Below are 20860 nucleotides of genomic sequence, written 5' to 3'. Positions count from 1 at the left end.
GATAGATATGCATATTTAAAAAGTTGATTGAAAAGTTGAATTTTTGTAATGCGCGTTTTTGTTAAATGTGTGTCGCCTCCCGTGTCCGCTGTAAAATAAAACGTGCGCACCCTGACTGCCCTCCGCATCACTGTGAGGTCACTCCAGTTCTTCAGTTAAATTAGCTTGACTAGCGGGTGTGCTGCTAAACTGGGATATTAGCATCGTGTTTATGCGCACAAAGGTTGAATAAACAACATTGTAAAGAATGGCTGGAAGCGCAGGAGAGTGGTGTCTGATGGAGAGTGACCCCGGCGTGTTTACAGAACTGATTAAGGGTTTTGGTGAGTTTCTGCTGCTCATTCAGTGTAACGTGGCTATCCGACAGCGCTAGCTAGCTGCCCTAAAGCTAACGGTAACTTCTAAATGACTACTGACTTAACATTAACCCAATGCCCGAAGAGTGAAAAATGCTACGATGCTGCAGCCGAAATATTTTAAAGGCTATGCATTCTTAACAGCCTCCCCAAACGCTACATTCTCCAAAAAGCTGCGTGTATTGAATGGAAAGCCTTAGCTAACCTAATTAGGCAAGCTAACTGGCTAGCATTAGTCAGCGTTCAAAACAACGGCGCGTGAAAACAAATCCATGAATGATGACAAATGTTGTGTTTTCCCCTTGTCAACTCGTCACGGAGAAAAGCTGCTCAGTCAGCTCACGTTTGTTTACGGCCGGGTAAATCTTAACGTTACCTAAGCAGTTACTACAGCAAGTGTGAATGGATGTTTGATGCTTTAACGTTACTTGTCAGGTTGCAAAGGCGCCCAGGTTGAAGAGATATGGAGTATGGAGCCGGAGAACTTCGACAACTTGAAGTATGTTCGTACCTAGCAGCTTCATTATATTGCATGCTCCTTTAGAAAGACAGACCTTTTTATTTTATTTTTATATTCTGTTGCAGACCAGTTCATGGGTTGATTTTCCTGTTCAAGTGGCAGCCAGGTGAAGAGCCAGCAGGATCAATCGTTCAGGATTCGAGGCTTGACCACATCTTCTTTGCAAAACAGGTATCTTTGCCGTTAAAAAAAACACACACACTGATCATTTTAGTATTATCATGACATTATTATGTTTCAGCTGTAGTATAATTAACATTAACGAGTTCATAGCCAAGGAAAATGGCAACCTGCTTCTGTATATCTTATTTAGGGCTGGGTGATGTGGTCAGAAATGTTATCACTATAAAAAAACCCCGAATGAAATCAAATTATTTATCACAATATCAAAAGGTTTAAAGGCAGATTTTTTGCTCCTGAGTAAAAGTTGAAGAAACCAGATGTTTAATTGTAGTTTTAAACTATTCTTAACATTACATTTATTCATTTAGCTGACGCTTTTATCCAAAACGACTTACAATTGCTATAAATGTCAGAGGTTGCACTCCTCTGGAGCAAATAGGAGTTAAGTGGTTTGCTCAGGGACACATTGGTGGATGTGTTACAGTGGGGAATTGAACCTGGGTCTCTCACACCAAAAGCACGTGTCTTATCCACTGCCCCATCACCATCTTTATGTTTATCCAAATCTGAGGTAGAACACTCAAAATAATTATGGTAAAATCTTTTTTTCAACAAAAATGCAGAGTAAAATAATTTTTCAGTCCATTTTCCTCAAAATAAATATGGTAATAGAAAAATAAAGTGCTAATTTGTTCATGATTCAAATGAATTAAAATCAAATATTTGTTATATTGCAATAATTATCATTATTGTTTTGTTGCCCAGCCCTAATTTTATTCTAAAGTTCTCAGCTCATGCATGTGAGTCCTTCCAGATGCGTTTGACTCATTATCCTAACTGCTGAAGTATAGTTTCAAAAGAAAGATCATGATTTGGGTTCGGCGATGTCTACAAAATTTCCATCGGATAATGTCTACAATGAAACATCAGGATGGACGATTTCATCGTTGCGTGTGCACAGGGGTCTTATGTGCATGTGTTCTCGCACAGACTTCACTCACACACACAAAAGACTATTAACTTACGTTACAAGTCGCGGTGGATATTTTACTCACCGACCAGGTAAAGCAACAGCGAACACACAGAGTGCAGATGTTGGTTTCAGTGGTTTGATTGGCTACGTCATAAGGGATCACAGGTGGAAATATATGGAAAAAGACGAGTTTCAGTCTTTTAGGCGACTTTATAAAACATACAGCTGATGGAGAAAATGGAACAGACTGTGCTGTCACAGGGATTTGCAGAAAATATGTGGTTCATAAATTTGATATCTGCTTTTTAACATCTGAATTTACTATGTGGTTGCTTTTAGATGCATAACCATAAATAAAAGGATTCTTTTTATCTGTGTGTTTTCAGGTCATTAACAACGCCTGTGCCACCCAGGCAATAGTCAGTGTTCTCCTCAACTGCTCCCATTCTGACATGTTACTCGGAGACACGCTGACAGAGTTCAGAGAGTTTTCACAGAGTTTTGATGCCGCTGTACGTTCATGGTATTTTTCTCTTGAATCCAAAAAACTGTAGGTTTTCTTTTTAAACTTCTATTTTGCTTTTTGTTCAGGAATTTACATGTATATCCATTTAATAATGTAGTTTTCTGTTAGTGTATTTGTTAAATGAAAAGTATGAACCTACTATTTTAATTTAAGGGACACCAGCGTTTGACTTTTGTTCTAACTTTAATAAGTAATACATTATTCATTACTCTTTCTAAAAATAATGTTGAGTGCTTTCCCTCTGGAAGCAGTATTTATTACAGAACTGGCTGTAGTAATTTCCCCTTCCATCTCGAACACTGACAGTTTTATCCTCTTACCTTCAAAACTATGATGACTCAGTTGTCTGTCCCCACAAATTTTCGAAAGTGCCATGCTGAACTAATTTATAATGCAAAACTTCTCCTTTTGGTTTGGAAAATCTCAAAGTAGAGACACTTTTTCCTCCCAGACAAAGCTACTTGATATTATTTTTATTTAATTTCAGACCTTTTTATTTATTTTAATTTCAATCACTGTATAAAACAATGTGTATATTTATAGGCATAATAAAGCAACAAATGAGTCATTTATTTTAATTAGTACCTTTTTTATAATTACTGAAATCTAAACACCAATTGGATGCATTACTTATAACAGGAATGTATAATGTGTTCCCTATAGCCGTTCATTATTTATGCTGCTGCATCTTTAAGTCAAATGTTACACAGTCAGCATTATAATCCTGCATCTCCCGCTCTCTTCAGATGAAAGGTTTGGCTCTTAGCAACTCTGAAGTGATCCGACAAGTTCACAACAGCTTTGCCAGGTAAGCTCCTCATATCATATCCAGCTGGAGAAGCTCTGTTTGATGAGCTTCATGTTATTTTTAGCTCCTCCATTCTAACTCAGTGAAAAGTGATTGGCCCATTTGTTGCTAATGCACCAGTCTGCTTTTGTGAAACAGTCAAATGTTAGACTGGTTCATTTGTTGGTCACTCCAAAAGTGTATTTACTTCAAAAATTAAAAAAAGAAAACATTTTTCATCATCACTTTCACAACTTTCTTAGTGATGGCATTTTTAATTGAGGCCAATAATTTTTAACATTGTGTACATCACATTCATTTATTGACTTAGATTTGTGTTGTGATTTTCTTGGAGCAGAGTAATTCCTACTTCCCTGCTCATGGATGTTTTAATAGACAAAACACAAGAATCTACATCTGTTGGAGTGTGACGTATGTTTTTTTTTTTGTGTGTGTTTTGTATTTGAAGACAACAAATGTTTGAATTTGATGCAAAGTCGTCAGCAAAGGATGAGGACGCCTTTCACTTTGTGAGCTATGTTCCTGTAAACGGCAGACTATACGAGCTGGATGGACTTCGAGAGGGACCAATTGACCTGGGTAAGCAGAAAAATGTAATGTTTTTCTTTTATTGCTTTTATGTTTAAAGTCCCTTGGTGTGAGGTCCTGTTGTGCACAGTTGAATTTGTTGTATTGGCCATGGCCCATTTCCCCTAAAACCGTCTGTTTTATGATGACAAACAGTTTGTGCTTTCAATTACTATATGTACGCACAGCTGCAGTATTATTTAATCTTGATGTCTGCGTTTTTCACCAGGTACATGCAACCAGGATGACTGGATCAGCGCAGTCCGCCCAGTGATTGAGAAAAGAATACAAAAGTGAATATCTTTAAACACTTATTTTAGATACAGTTAACTTGATCTGACAATTTAATTCTGCAGTTTAGCAACAATGAAAGACAATTAATATAATAGACAATCTTCCATTCTTCTCATTTGGTTTATTTGCATTTCTTTTTTTCTAATCTTATCAAGCATGGATCGTATTCTCTCTGTATATACTGACCTTTCCTGCCAAATACTGTACTACCTTAACTTTCTTGACAGTGTATGATTTTGTACTTACTAAAATTGTGTTGTTTCCCTCTTCAGGTACAGTGAAGGAGAGATTCGATTCAACCTAATGGCCATTGTGTCAGACAGAAAGATGATATACGAGAGAAAAATTGCAGAGCTCCAGACACAGCTTACTGAGGTGAGTGGCAGCAAAGGAGTTGAATCCAGCGTAGACATGACAAAGAATAATATATTCTCACAGTAAGCCTGCATGTGAAATGCATCAGTTTCGGCTTTCAAAAGGCTCAGAACCCAATATTTTGCTCAAGTAAAAAACAAACACTGGTGAGGGTGTTTGGGACTCTATCCACTTATCTGTTTGTCATGTTTGTCACGTCATATTTATCCACCACCCGTGATATTTCGGATACAACTGCTCCGGTCTTGATTAAACTTAGTGTAATGATGCAATTTGCCACGTGAGTTGCAACATTTAGAATATGACACTAATAGTTCCAAGTGGGGGGAGTTTCAGGTGAATGAGAGAAATGACAAAAAAAAGAAATGGAGAGACGGGTCCTTCAATCATGTTAGGACGGTTCCATGTAGGCCCAAAAATAACGTGAAAACCCTGTGACATCCCGTCGCACATGAGAGATGTAACCATATTGCTTAGATTATAAACACTCGGCAAATCTAAAACAACTATTTGGCCAGCAGTGACGCTGCGTTGGTGTTAGACAGGTGAGCCTCGTAGGTGGGCTGATTAAACAGTGATGATCCAAGTCAGACAAACACACTGAGCCATGAAACTTTTTGTCAGAATCGTTGCTCTACGTCATTAAACCACGGTTATGCTGCAGTAGACGCCGGTGCCAACAGGAAGTAGCCCTGTAGTAGTATTTATTGGTCTAAAACTGGCTTCACTGTTCTCCATTCGTACAATACTGTCTATGCAAAACACATAATCAGTTGTTCCTCTGTTCAAAGTACTATTTATAAGAATAAAATTTATTTTTAAACTGCATTATGTCATGTAATCTTGGTGAGTTCTCAAAACTACACGTAACAAATGTTAGGGATGTTTATCGGATTTTAAAATCCTCAAATATCAAAATTAGTATTGGTCCTAAAAATCCCATATTTGTCTGGCTCTACTGTGGATTATGGAGAACAATATAAAATATATAAGAAGGTTGCTTCATAGGGAAGGGAATTACCAGACATGAATATCAAATATATAAATAAGTCAATGAGTATTTATACATTTCACAAATTTTCAGTATTATATCAAAATGTACATGTGTTGCATAGAAGAGTAGTTTTCAGCCCATCTGTAGTGGACATCATACCTGTTTATCCCACAAGGTAAAAATCCTTGTTCCACTGACCTTTTTCTGGTTGAAAGGTTTAGTCTGTTGCACCTGAGACCACACCCGGCGTTATCATTGGGCGTTTCAAAATATGCTCTCTGTTTCAACTGTAACCAGCCACACCTAATAGTGATGTCAAGGTATGCTGATCACACCCTGAGTACACATCTGCATTACTGCTGCAAAACATATTACTGCTGGAGGGTTGAAAAAACAAGGTTTAACTTTCATGACAGCACCTCTGAATAAATTTTGCAAATCCCAATTTGACATTAGGTCATCAGACATGTATCATTTGTTGTTGTATTGCCAGGATATATCCTGGTTCTATAGAGACCATTTCCCCCCTTTCATTTCCAGGATGAACCAATGGACACAGACCAGAGCAGCACTTTTCTTAGCTCCATCCAGTCAGAGATTGCCAAGTATCAGCTCCTTATTGAAGAGGAAAATCAGAAACTTAAAAGATATAAGGTGTGTTTCTTCTACACAACACCACACGCCCTACAAATAAATGATGTATTTCATGTCACTTACACGGAAATTGCCCATAAGACGACAGGGCATGTTTATTTTTTCCTGTGAAAAATACCTTTTTAAAATAAGCATGAGCACACTATAAATGTAGAGGGACCTCTGAAGGTACTTTAACCACAGGTGTCCTCTTCATTTCCTTCATCACTCATACTCCGTTTCCCACATTTGTTGGATTTATCACAGATTGAAAACATTCGACGAAAGCACAACTACCTTCCTTTCATCATGGAGCTATTGAAGACACTGGCAGAGTACCAACAGTTAATACCTTTGGTGGAAAAGGTATTTCTTCTGTCTTTCTGTGGCTTTTCACAACAAAGTTTTTGTTTTTGGGTGTATGTTTGTGAGGAAGAATTACGTACCTTAACATTTTGAAACATCGTCTGGTATACCTCCTCAGCAGACATGTACAGAATTTGTAAATTGGTTGGCAGGGACTTATGTGGACAAATAATGAGGGGCATTGGTTAATGTGAAGGGTTTCAGGAAGGAAAAATAATTAACTAATATAATGAAAATGCCATGGCATTTCTTTAATAAAACACTGATTCCTGCAGTGATGTTTGGAGAACCAGAGCTTTATTCTGTCCACTAGAGGGCAAACGTTACTTCTCAAAAGCATGCCATGCCTTGTTCATAAATAAGACGCTGTAAGATAAATAAGATGCTGTAGGTATGTTTAAACAGCTACATTAATTAAAATGAAATGGCTGCAGAGTATCTGCCTAGATTTGGTGATTGGAGTCATAAAAATGGTATTGTCTACTAATTCCTGTGTAAATTACACTAATGAAAATGTATCTGGGATTTTCTCACCAGGCGAAGGAAAAACAGAGCGCAAAAAAAGCCCAGGAGGCCAAGTGAACAACAGCAACAGACACTTCAGCTGAGAAGCCTCTAATCACACACACACGCATCCAAAACCCTACAGTCACTCTTTCATCACTAAGCCACATACGGACACTGTACATCATCCGTCATATTCATGTTAATGACCATGGGTGGTCTGCAGCACTTCTTCAGTGTGGCATCATGTGAAACCATTCAGAGATTAAGAACTGCACTGCAGGTGTAGCAGAGAGACTGTCCGGCAAAATACTCTCTCCATGTGTGTCCATCTGCTGTAATGCATGATACAAGGAAAGATGTGCTCAAATTGTTCTGTCTTATTTTCATAATAAAATGTCTAGTTGTTTGTGAATTGGTCTTTTCATGGACAGATTTCCAAAACCCTTTTTTATAATTTAGATTTTGTTTTCTCTCTAACATATTGGTCAATTATAGGCTTTAGAGTCTGCACATATTTTTATCTAAATGGTCCTGACTGAGATATATCCACTCAGACTTAGTGGTAGGTCTTTACCACCACCTACTGGTAAAGTAGCAGAAAAACAAGGAGGATGTTTAATGGAGATTACCCAAAGCCATCTATTAAACCTTTGTTTTGTTTTTTTATTTAGTCCAATGTAAATTATTGAAGCTACAGTATGTGTTGGTCAGATAAACATGTATTTAACAATGTAGGATTTAAATATGTTTTCAATCGTTTGACCTGATGTGAGCACACTGACAAGCTGCAAAGTCCTTATAAGTGCATCATTAAGAAATGACAGGTATTTTTGGATAGCTACCCTTAGTTTGGGAGTCTAGTGGCATCAGATTTATCCTGAAAATCAACTTCTGTTTCAAACTTTACAGAACAACTGTACTTAGCTGATTTACAGGTGTATCTAAAGTCCTGCATAGTCTGACGTATCAGCAGTCTTCCAACCAAAATAGAACGTGGCCCTTTCTATTTTTGGCTCCAGTGTTTTATATAAACACACCTTAAGTACTCCTTGGATCTGATCCCAGTAGTCTGTTACCAAGATCCTTCATGGCAACAAATAACAACCCACAGGTTTACTACCAGTTCAGAGAGAGAACAGTGTGTCTGTTTTCTTATTCTGTTTGAGGTTGGGCCACGTGGATGAGCACAGTGACAGTTTTCCAGTTCTGCAGGGCGTTCACGAATGCCTTCTGTACTCCACTATACATGCTTTGTCATCAGACATAGTAATTATCACATCTTTTCATAGCTCTTTCATCCTTGATATTTGGCTGAAGTCGTCACACAGACTGTATGGCATGGTAGACAGACAAAATGCAGATGTTAGAAAAAGAATGAAGTCTTAAAATAGCCAGAGACTGCTGCGTAATGGAATGTGTGTTGTGTGGGCCTACTTTAAAGGTCAAGAAAAGTTTATTTGTACAACTCATTATCACGTACAGTGCCTCAAAGGGCTTTAGAGGCCTTTAAAAGCAGCAGTTCCATACACAGAAATGGAAAAAGACCTTGAAAAATAACATTAGCATGAAGAGCGCAACTAATAGTTGTCTTGTTGATTCTTTTTTCTGATGAATTATGACTATTTAAATTTCAGGAAAAGAAGCCAACAGTGGCCTGAAATTGCTTGCTTGTTGTTTCCAACAGTTCAAACCCCAAAAGTATTCAATTTTACGATGATATAAAACAGAAAAGCAGCAAAGTTGAGAAGCTGGAGCCAGCGAATGTTTTGGCTTTTTTTGTCGTTGATAAAGATGATTAATAGGCTTTTTATAATCAGCAGTTAAAGGAAAAAAAGGGAAGAAACCTTGGGAAAGGCAATTGAAAGCGAAATCCTCTCTCCTCCAGCTACCAGTTTAATAGGTGTGAAAAAAGACATTTACAAAAATGAAATGAAAATGAGAGTAGTTAATATAAAAAGCAGCCCATGAGGGTTTTATAATCCAAACAAAACAAAAAGGTCTACAGCCATGCTAGGGGCGAGGGACTTGGGCACATTGGTGCTTTGAGCTAAATGCTGAACATGCATGGCAAATTGTCCATAGTCACAAAACTAACATGCTTCTTGTTTAGAAGATGCAAGATCACCATGGTAACTATCTTAGTTTAACATGTTAGCATGCTAACATTTGCTATGTAAATCTAAACATAAAGTACAGCTGAGACTGATGTAAGTGTCATTAGTTTTGCAGGTATTTTGTCAAAACAAAGTATTGGACAATGGGAAATTTTGTTGTGATAATAGCAGTGAATGAAAAATTAAGGGGTCACCAAAGTTATTACAGTTCATCCTGAATAGGAATACATGGATGTATGTTGCAAATTTTACGGCAGTTGAGACATTTAATTTAAAGCTACATGTCAACCTCATGGCGCTAGGAGAAAAGTCAGGGGATCACTGAAGTAAGTAGTCTCAATCCTCTTGAGGATCATGACTCATGTCTGTAGAAAATTTAATGCCAGTAAGGACCTTAGAGGTGGACCGAGCGACAATACCATCCCTAGAGCCATGCTACAAGTGTGGCTTAAAAAGAGATAACGCAAATTCCAGTACTAAAGAAAATGTGTGTCTGGGTTTCAAACTATTTAATAATCTACTCCTCTAACCTGCAGGCCAGCTGAGCATACTGAGTTGCCGGTGTAAAAGATGATCTCATTGTACCATGATAGCAGGCCACAGGTCTGAGGAGAGAGCAGAGCTGTCAACCTGTCAGGAGCAGTGTTCGGGTGTCTGGCCAATGCCAGACACTACTATGAGTTTACCGCTGGAAACACTCTATATCAGAGAGCAGACACACAGCAGGCAGAGGAGGACACTCTCTCCTGTCAGTCAACGGGTTCTCCCTCCTTCTGCGCCTACAACTTTAAACATTATTACAGTACAGAACTCTGCTGTGATGACGTTGCCACCGTCAGCTGCACAACGAGGAATGAAATGTTCCAAATCATTGAGGAATGTTCTTTTTGTTGTGCAACTGATCATCCAGCACATTGTCTCTGAAAATATGTCAGTGTACAATAAGTGGATGTGTCTGACCTTTCTGTTAAACACCCAAAGTGCATGTTTTTTTTTTTACATTGAACCATTTCAAGTTTTGATACTCAAGATAAATTGTAATTAACAGTAAGTGGAAAAATATATTTTGTACTTTGCTTTAGCTATAAACAAGTTATTACTGGAATGTCTAAGCCACATATTCGCTCTTGCTTGCACTGTCTTTAATAAGCAATTAGGCATTGTAGTAGTATGTAGTTATAGCTGCTGTAATCAAATTTTATACTGCATTAACAATGGATCAAATATACTGTAATGTGAAAGGTGCCATTCATAGTGATGAACCCACACATAATTATCATCCAACTCTGTAGTTCCCTTCATTTCTTCTGAGCTTTTTGCGTTTTCTAAGTTATTGTTTTGGCTTTACAGCCCCCAACTTTAGTGGTCAGGTGGCAAGAAACACTACTCCAAATGTTTTCTAATATTGCTCTGTATCTGTTGGATGTGAACTGTTTGCCAACATGTTAGCACTATAACCTAGGTAATAGTACATTTTGTATGTACAGCTTGTTTCCACTACCCCAAAGTGGCCCAAAAGTCAACCACCAGTTCACTGTAGCATTAATGTAGACATTTGAACACTGAATTAGGAGTCAACTAGACGATGATAGTGTATGTGGTTTAAAACGTTTCAAAACCAAGCTAAATTTGTTTTGGTTACTGTGGATACACAGTGGGTGGCACAGTGGTTCGCACTGTTCCCGCCATCAAAAGACATGCAGGTTAATTGGTGACTAATTTGTCCTTAAGTGTAATTGTGAGTGTGACTGGTTGTCTGTCTGTGTGTGGCCCTGCAAGGGACTGGTGACCTGTCCAAGGTGTACACTGCCTTTCGCCCACTGTCAGCTGGGATTGGCTCCAGCCCCCCCATGACCCTGCACACAGGATAAGCAGTGGACGATAGATGGATGGATACTCTGTTCCCAAATGTCAATAATGAACTTCCATGCTTAAAGATGTCTGACATTTTTTGGTTGAATTCAGAAATAAATGCATCAGACAGTCCAGAATTGGAGAAAACTTTTTATTTCTCAAGCAGTCCAGCTGCCTCAAACTTAAATTCACATTCAACAATATTTACAATACATTTACATACCATTTTCACAGTTATTTCAGGACAAATATAGCCTGTGGATATTGTTATATAAATTAAAATTGCACTTTTTTCATAAACAGATGCAAATCCAGCAGACCAACATGGCAATGAAAACGAGGGTAACATAGCAAGCCCTTTTTGACAAATATAAAAAGAAATATGCTCTAACAGCATTGTCAGTAGGGATAGTTAAGTGTTTTGACGGACTTTGACAATCTTCTCAGCTTTGAATGCAGTTGCACTACAGCCCCATTTTCTTGAACCGCATCATTGCTCGAAATTCTAATAGCGTACTAAAGAAAGTGCACGTAATGGCCCAGTGAAGGAAATGTAACCATAATCCTATCTGGAAGAAATGCTCTATGTACTGTCTGCTGCAGCATATAGCATCCAGCCTAATCATCCCATCTTCACTGTGGAAAGCTCTCAGCAGGACGGACTAAAAATGGCTTCAGTTTTGCATTTTCCACACTCGCCGGTAATGCTTATGCTCAGGATTTGCATTTATGTGTATTATCCTGAGGCGGTGCCTGGAATGAACATCATCAGTGGTTTATTCACACAGTCACGGCAGTAAACAAATGACTTCAGGAGTGGGTGTCTAGTTTGACTAGGACTTAATGTGCTTGCCCTGGCCCCTGGCAGCTTCACACAGTTCTTTGTAGAGGTCAGAGTTGATAAACCTGGGGTAGGAGTTGTTCTGCATCAGGCTGTAGACTTTATTCTGAGCTGCCAGGAAGCTAGTTGCAGTGGGCTCATGGAGGCTCTGGGCGATAGCATTTTTGGTGTGGAAATCCAGGTTTATCTGTGACCAAAGAAATTTAATAAAGAAAAGTGTATTTATAAAACTTGAAGGTACATACATTCTGATTAAAATCAGTTTGAAGAAACTAATCAAATAACTCATGTATTTGCATTAAGAGCAAATGCTATAATGGCATCTGTTCGCTGTTACCTCTTTGGGAGCTTCATTTTTAATGAACTGCTCGTAAATGCTGTTGGCCTTGGACACCAGCTCTTTGTGTGACGTGTTGGTCCTGAAATCCTCACAGGCCGTCCAAAACTCAATGTTCTCTTCGCAGAACTCAGACTTCAGGTAGATACAAAAGGCAGCTTTGCCATCTGTGGGAGGAATAAAAAGAAGGCGAAATGTTAAAGATAAGGCCAGTAACATGAATCAAGGGACACATCCACTCGCTGTTTGCCCATTCATGTAAGGTAAAGTAAGTGGCCAATAAACTGCCTTCAATCAGCACACAAATTCAGCACAAAGTGACCTTTGAGACTTTTATGTAATTGTGCACCAATAGCAGTGAATGATACTTACATTTATGACTGAGTAGTGTGTCAAGTGACTGCGCCCACTGATTCACGTCATCAGCGGTTGGCCTGAGGGTAGAGAAGACAGATCACATTAGAGATAATTGTAGTAGAGGCAACTACCACTTTTAAATGCAAGTTGAAAGCTGTACTATAAGAAGATTATATTGCAAAAACTCTTCTTGAATGAATTCCATCATTTATGTTTTTTTGTTAGTTTCACTTTACTATACAGTATGTCCATACTGTCATTGGCATTTCATTTAGAATGAAATAGTTCATTTGAGGCTTAAAATCTTAGTAATCTGGTTTGGTTTTATATAGTCATACATAACATACACAAAAAAGAAGAGTAGATTCAATAGAGTGTAGATTATGCAGAGACTACAAAATAAAATAAGTTAAACTAGATAACTTATAAAAAAATAAAAAATAATTTTTATTAAATATTTCAATCTAATCAAACTATAACTAGTATAAAGAACAAACAAGATGTTATGCATCATAATTATCAAATATCAAAATAATAATTTAGTCATAAGTACACATACATAATCCTCAAAATAAAAAGGTGTTACCTGTAAGATCGGTTTTCCGTTAGATGTAATATCGACAGGGAAGAATTCCTCTTCAAGAGACATCTTATTCTGTTTCTCCAGTTTTTCCTCCTGGAAAAAGGAAAAAAAATCATTAGTCTTTTATGGTGGTGGTGTTTTGAATAATATATTTTACAAGGTCATCATAACCAGAAACATTTACACAACATTAACTTACTTTATCCCCTCTGCAGCCAGGTCAGTGGGTTTCATACAGTCAGTAAATGCCATACTTTGGGATGACACACCTTCAAGGTTCTCTCTCATGGTTTAGTCTCCTCTCCTTCAAGTGTCAGGCTACTTTATAGTTTCTCTCCAACTTTGAGCCGGAGCGTGACAGGCGAGAGGCGGGCCTGGAATGGCAGGTCTTTAACGTGATTGGCTCTTGCTGTGTAAACAATTACTTGTGGTATGACTCACAGGGCCCGAGGCAATGATAGGCTGTCACTGCATAAACAATCCCTCCCAGAGTCTCCTGTGGGCTTCCATTTTTAAGCGTAGGGTCAAGATGTGACGCACACGGCAGACTCAATGCCATTATTCCTAAAATAAAGTTCTCTCAGGGAGTGAAGGAACTTCACTTCGTCTTCTTCTTATTATTATTATTTATTTTACATTACAATATTTTACATTTTGAGAGCATTTTGCAAAGTTGCAGCTGCTCTGTGATTTTTATACAGACACATTCACAAAGAATCCAATGCATTAAAACCATAATTTTCTACCTATTTCACAATATGAAGTAAATTCTTAAATGATAGTAAATCAAACCACATAACCAAACAAGTGCCTTTCCTGTTGCCCAGGAGCTGTTGTCACCTCAAATGTGACGATCTCTGATGTACAATTGATTCATTGTGACATTGCAACACCACCTGCAGTGTTCAGATTCAGTGAATTACTCATACAGGGTGTGGATCTATGAGGCATTACTTTTGTGACAGGTTGGTACAAAGATGATTGCGCAATATCCTCTTACCACAATGGGGTGTTTTAAGAATGTGGACACTGCTGAATACACTGTTTTCAGTTTATAAACCTTTGATAGAATTCACCTGTTATTGGTAATTAAGTCCAGTTTACCAATTTTACAGTTTACCAAAACCAATACATTTTTTGTCAAAATATGTTTATGCATTCAGAGGCAAAGCTGTATTATTATTGTTGGTTGAAAAGTGAAGGTTTTTAAGATGTCTAGGTTAACTTGTTTCAACAGCACCTCGCCACCTCAATAGATATTTCAGGAAGTAGTTAAAACCTGCTTCTCATTGAAATGTAGTTCAGTCAGTCAGCAACACTTCAGTCAGAGGAATTGACCATTTATAGTAAAGCATTTTCCAGTTAGATTTGGTGGATAACGCGTTGCTTTGAGTGTGCTCAAAGAATGCGTTGCTGCTAGGAGAACTGATCCCCTATCAACAAACCCATCCAAAGACATAAGATCTTATTAAAGTCAACAATATTTCAAGCTTTAACACCATAGGAGGAGGTTAAAGGAAGCTGTGGCTGCAACTCCAACTGTTGGCATGAGGGTATCAACAGTGATATTTAGAAGTATCAGGTTACAAAGGCTATCTTGTACACCTGTATGGATGTAACTGGATGTTACGAGTCAGCTGTAGCCAAGCAGCTGATGACGATAATTGAGATTGTAAAGAATGAATGAAACAGCTAATACTGATGATCTTACACAAACTATTTCAGTGCTGCCGGAAATCTTAGTCATTTTAGTTTGACGTAACCTAGAGATCTAAAAAATGTGGCTGTCAGTTTCAACCTCAACATGTAAAAGTCTTTTGTATAGCAGCATTAAGGTTTTCGACCATTTGGGGGCTGAAGAACTTATCATTGAGGCTCTTTGGGCTGTCGAAAACACAGCAACATTTGCATTTTTGCCATTGATTTGGGTTTGTCCAATATTCACTCTTCTTTTGGGTATTTGAGTCTCTTAAGCTGCTAGATGTTCTGACTTTCTTCACCAGCTAGTTACTTACTTTGTCTACTGTTTTATGCTGGGTAAGCTTTTTTGTGTCTTTTTTTGTTGTTGTTGCCGATAACAGCTTCTCATGGCTGCTAAAAATGGATTTGATCAAACTGATCACAACAAAACCAATGCGGTTAGAAGATGCAAACAAGCTTCAAAGAGCTGCAGAATTGGATCCTCTGTGGATTCATGACTACATGTGAGTCTTCTCAATTTATACTATGCATACTGATACTGATTAATGGACCCAAATCTATATACGTTGATATAGATTCAATATTTAGATTTTGCTTCACCTAAATCTATATAATGAATGATTTGTTTCTAGGGCACTGATGGTACATAATTGAATCCAGTCCTTGGCAGCAAATGTTTGCAGCTTTTCAGTAGATAACTCAATAACTGACAGCTGTCTCAAATATATTCTTGGATTATTAAAGCACAGGTGATCACATGACATCACGTTTAGGTAATTCAATTACCTTAACGTGATGTCATGTATACACTTGTGTGTCCTTGTTTGTACAATAAGCACTCTGTTACCTTTAATTTTTGTTTTACATATATAACAGGATGTCATTTGTATCAAATGCGTAATCATTTGTTCAGCTAAACCTGCAGGTCCGGTTTTTCTGCACAGCATTACGCTATCTTCACTTGGCATCATCTCTGCCATTTTTCCATTCAGTCACTGTTTGATGCAAATCTGTGTTCATGAACATTTTTTTCATTCTGTTGTGCTGTGCTTACAGTCTGTCTGCGTGACTCTGAGTGGAAACATAGAAACAAATGCAAAAAGTTAATTTTTCGAAATAAATAACTATATGGAAGCAATGTGCTTCTGCATTATGTTGGTGTGATAGGGATCTATTTAGAGCTAACCTATGTTTATTCTGGTAAACAAATGGACACAGAACCTCCATGTTAAATGTACTGCTAGCTCTAGCTCCTACACAAATAATATATACAAAATGGAAATTAGCTTAGTTTGCTGCAACTTTAAGCAAGCAGCACTTACTCTTTAAAAAAAAGGTGCCAGTTCGTTTAATTCAGTATATTTACAGGTATAGACAGACAAAATGGGCCAAAAAAAGAGATTTAACTGACACTGAAAAGTCAAAAATTGTAAAATGCCATTCAGATAGATGCAACACTCTTGAAATAGTTAACCTTTTGAGGCACGTTTTGTTGTGAAGAAAAGGCACAAATTAACTGCAAAAGACTTGAGTAGAATTAAACGTGACGCAACCAGGAACCCATTAACCTCCAGGGCCACCATATTCCAGAACTGCAACCTACCTGGAGTTTTCAGAAGTACAAGGTGCTCAAAGACATTGGCCAATGTCAGGAAGGCTGAAACAAGACCAACACTGAATAAGATTCACAAGCTGAAGCATTAAACCTGGGAAAAGAAATACCGTATGACAGATTTTTCAAAGGTCTTATGAACAAATGAAATGAGAGTGACTCTTGATGGACAAGATGGATGGGCTCATGGTCGGATCACTGATGGACACAGGGCACCACTTCGACTCAGGCGGCAGCAAGGTGGAGGAGGGCCACTGTTGCTATCATTAAGGATGAGATAGTTGGACCTTTTCGGGTTGAAGATGGACTGAAACTCAACTGCCAAACCTACTGCCAGTTTCTGGAAGATACTTTCTTCAAGCAGTGGTACGGGAAGAAGCCCTCAGTTTTCACCTGACTTAAATCCTATTCAGAACATGTGGACCCTTCTCAAACGTCAGGGAAGACAATGCACCTCTTTGAACAGCATTTAGGAGGCTGTGGTTGCTGCTTCAGCAAAAGTTGATCGTGAACAGATCAAGAAACTGACAGACTCCATGGATGGAAGGTTGGCTATATTGGTCACTAAATATTTTTAAAGGGAAAAACTTTCACTTAATTGCCATTTGGTGTTGTAACACTTACACTAAAACTGAGAACAAACTAGTAATTTGATAGAAATTATTTTGGTAATTTACTCGCCTAATAATTCTGCACACTTAAATATTATATATTCTCCTGAGCAAGACAAAAGTCACTTTTCCTTAGTTAAACATTCAGGTTTGAGGTTCAATTATATTTCGGATTGACTGAGAGCATTGTGTTCGTTCAACAATAAAAGTAATCCTGAGGAATACAATTTGCCTAATAATTGTGCATTGTTTGTTTAACAATCTGCATATTATCTACAAACTGGATAATATTGCAGAGTTTTTAATATAATTAATAAAAGTAATTTCCTATCAGCTATCCATATCCACCAGCTTACCATTTAAGCACTGGGGACACCTTATTCCAATAAGTAAATGTAGTTTGATATTAACATCATATCCCAGAAACACTAAAAGGGCATTTCTGTTGAGGAACAGGACACACACCACATGTAAAGCACAATCACAGTTTGTTCTAGATTATCTGAGCTACAATGCATATGCGTCAGCTGTTGTGCTCTGTTGTGACTATCACTGGCCTCCCTCTCTCCGTTGCACCAGTTTGGAGCTCTGCTGGGTGAAAACAAAGTGTTCACTTCACCTCGTGTGTTTATTATGATGTGCAGACTGTGTGTAAGCAGCCGTCTGTTTCGAAGTGGAAGAAGAGCAGAGCCAAGTTTCCATTAAGGCACGAGGTTTGGCCCTTACGCATAAGGTGATTCCCAGCACCGGCTTGCAGAGTTTGTCCTCTTTGTGTTTTGAAGTGTTTTAAACCTGGCTTCTGTTTTTTGCTCAGTGGCAATTAGTACCAAAAATAAGTTCTTAAAGAAAGATGTGCACAACATATTGGACACCAAGAGAAGCCACCAACATTACTTTTAAAAGAAGGACATGTCTTCAAGACAGGCAGTGAATAGCTGATGTGTGTATGTGTACAGATGAAGAAAATACCCATATGAACCACTTTGGCTGCTGCACATGCACTCAGCCCAAAACAATTAGGACATGGAAAGAAACTGAAGGAAAGCAATGCATAGTAACTCCTCTGAAAATGACTTCCCTTTTTGACAGCAAAGCCTGGAACTCATGATTAAAGTTCAACTCCGCTTGATCTTTGCATGTACATTCTGCAAAGTTCTTCTTACATGGAATCCAGGTCAAAGCTGGGTGAGTTGCTCTGAAACACTTTTTTAACCTCATTTATCTACAAGGATTAAGGAGGACACAATTACAATTTTAACTGAATTGTAATTAAATGATTTTCACCAATAAAACTGATATTCTTTGTCAATTCAGTACAGTATATTCTTTCAGCAAACATGTAGAAATTATTTTGGTACAAGATTGACTGTAATATGTTTATTGAAGTATCGGGAAATGACACCTTCTTCTATTTTATCATGTACTTGACAGTTGTGCCCAAGACATTTTCCAAATATTAACTCCAAGGGTTATTGACAAAACTTCCTGAGTGAGATCTTTTATTGTGGAGAGACTGTTTTCTCTGATTTTTTAGAATTAAAACTGATCTCCAGTCATCAATGAACAGCGGCCGTCTGCACAAGCTTGACTTTACTGTCACTGTGAGCTGGCAGATTCCCTGGATTAAGGTAAAATCATCTCCATATTCAACTCCAAGCCTGCACCTTGTGATGTAAACTGGCAGCCCAACAAGCCACCCACAGTAAGATAAATGCTACTGGATGACAATAAATACTGTGCTTAATATTAAAAATTAATAAGATGCGGTCACCGAAGGTACACTTGAGTCTTGAGATTGTTTGTCACTATGTTTTGGCTTTGCATTTATACAGTGATGGGCAGAGAATGGAACATCTTTACTCAAGTAAAAGTACAATTAGTGTAATAAAAAATCATTTAAGTAAGAGTAAAAATTACCATTTGACTAATCTAAGGAGTGATAAGACTAGAATATAGCGCTGGAAATGTAGTGTAATAGGTCTCCTTTAACTGCGCCATTACTTTTAAGTGAAAGCATTTTTGCTGGCTTGTGAGAGATTGATAGAGGCTGCTTTCCAATATGTCCACCAGTGGCATAGTGTGGAGTTACTGCAGTGGTTCTCAACCCCGTCCCAACTCCAGCAAAAGTGGATTTCATTTCTATCAATCATTAACAATATGGGTGATTGAAATAAAACAAAACTTTCAGGATAGCAAAATTGCCTTGCTTGCATCAGAGCCCATGTTATGTTTATGCCACCACATGAATCACATTGATATAACTTTAGGTCTGTTCAGCATCCATGCCCCCCCTGCAGTGGCATAACTGCCCCCCAGTTGCAGAACCACGGAGTTACCATATTTGACTGATTTTCTACATTTTTGCATCTGCCCAGCTCATTAATATCTGGCGCAGGTCTCTTTGTACAGCAAGGGAGGCCAGAGCTGTCCTGCTTAACCACGCGTTCAGCTCGGATGACTCATGAGCTCATTTCAGTTAAACCAGCAAAATGCAGAGTAGAAAACAGACTAGTTGGAACAAAGGTATGAATGGCAAATGTAGCAAAGTTAAAAGTACTCAAAGAGTAAAACTACTACTTTTTTATTTTATTTGCACTACTACATTTAGGGCACCACATTTAGTAGTTTTCTGCTCTAAAGAGGAAGTGAGGTTGGAAGCTGTTTGTTCAGGTCTGGTTGGTTAACCATTGGCTTTATTGTTTAGGTATGTACATCTCAGCTATCTTTTATTTACTCTGAGAGTTTATCACAGTTATGCCTGCCAAGTGCATGTTAGAGCTGTCAAGCCTGTGTTTATGATCTGGTAGTAATCTTGATATAACCTTAGTAGATATGGGATTGCAGGGTGATACTGTTAAATGTAGGATTTGACAAACAAAATGCCTATCCATTTTTCCACAGACCTAACCAAATGTAGTTTTCTACCTACACTGCTGGTATGTAGTACGCAATTTGGACACATCAACTATCTGGCATCCTTGAGCTACAGCTAACGTAGAACTGTAGCTTATAATGACAAATCAAAAGAGCATTCCGCCAGGTCCTGCATCCTCATTACCATAACTGGTGTAGTGTGTCATTGTCACCTACTAGTCTGAGGGTGTGTCTTTGTACCTTGATGACTTACGTGCTATTTCCTTCTGGCCTCCTCCTGCGTACATATATGCTGAGATCAGCAGTGGGGAAAGGTTGTGTATTATGATTTGACTGTGTTCTCCTTTTCCTGTACTGTGCAATGTCAGGCAGGCTAAGGCAGGAAAAGTAGATACTTATCTTCCTCTCCTGGGAAATGCTTGGTCTCCCCACCTGTCCTCTTACTTCTTCCAACGATAAACATCATAGTTGGCCTCTGACAACGGTAAAATAAACTTCATTGATCCACAGGGGGAAATTTGGTCAGTCAGCAACACATAAAGGACAGATCCCACCCATAAAAAGGACAGAAAGGGAAATACAAGAGGATATTACATTACTCTGGGGCCAGCCAAAGCCAGTTAAAATTCACTGTGATGCCAATAAAATACAATACCAATAAACACAGAAGCATTTATGAAGTTAATACAATACAAGCCAGTACATAGCCGGTCCAGAAATGTGACATCCCCAACGACTCCAAAATAACAATCAAATAACAAATCCTCCACAGTCAGTATATCTACATACTGTACATACAAGGTGAAGTCCTCTGACGGTAGAAGTTTATTTACAAGTATGAGGCTAAAGCTAGTGTTAAGATTATCTTAGCATGAAGACTGGAAACATAAACAACATATTGCCAAAAATGTTGAGCTTGTCAGCACTTGTCAAG

The 20860-nt window shown here is 38.2% G+C and overlaps 2 protein-coding genes and 1 long non-coding RNA gene across 3 annotated transcripts; 2 read left to right on the top strand and 1 right to left on the bottom strand.

Annotated features, from left to right (window-relative positions):
- Positions 1 to 37: 37 nt before the first annotated feature.
- uchl5 (ubiquitin carboxyl-terminal hydrolase L5) lies at positions 38 to 7454 on the top strand. The gene is made up of 11 exons (XM_046050577.1): positions 38 to 323; positions 792 to 855; positions 942 to 1047; positions 2359 to 2484; positions 3245 to 3306; positions 3755 to 3885; positions 4103 to 4166; positions 4440 to 4542; positions 6077 to 6190; positions 6437 to 6535; positions 7073 to 7454. Exons 1-11 carry the CDS (start codon positions 248 to 250, stop codon positions 7115 to 7117), a joined length of 990 nt encoding a protein of 329 aa, XP_045906533.1. The 5' UTR covers positions 38 to 247; the 3' UTR covers positions 7118 to 7454.
- A 1573-nt stretch (positions 7455 to 9027) lies between these two features.
- On the top strand, positions 9028 to 10029 carry LOC123971164. Its single transcript, XR_006825143.1, has 2 exons — positions 9028 to 9482; positions 9693 to 10029. It is a non-coding gene; the product is annotated as an uncharacterized LOC123971164 (long non-coding RNA).
- A 1118-nt stretch (positions 10030 to 11147) lies between these two features.
- On the bottom strand, positions 11148 to 13416 carry LOC123971163 (regulator of G-protein signaling 21-like). The gene is made up of 5 exons (XM_046049825.1): positions 13328 to 13416; positions 13132 to 13221; positions 12561 to 12622; positions 12189 to 12355; positions 11148 to 12038 (listed from the first exon to the last, which is right to left on the bottom strand). Exons 1-5 carry the CDS (start codon positions 13414 to 13416, stop codon positions 11844 to 11846), a joined length of 603 nt encoding a protein of 200 aa, XP_045905781.1. The 3' UTR covers positions 11148 to 11843.
- Positions 13417 to 20860: the final 7444 nt, after the last annotated feature.

The sequence above is a fragment of the Micropterus dolomieu genome, linkage group LG05 (assembly GCF_021292245.1).
Source record: "Micropterus dolomieu isolate WLL.071019.BEF.003 ecotype Adirondacks linkage group LG05, ASM2129224v1, whole genome shotgun sequence".
NCBI classification, from domain to species: Eukaryota; Metazoa; Chordata; class Actinopteri; order Centrarchiformes; family Centrarchidae; genus Micropterus; species Micropterus dolomieu.
The sequence above is the reverse complement of the archived record's forward strand: the minus strand, read 5'-3'. Positions and strand labels throughout refer to the sequence as shown.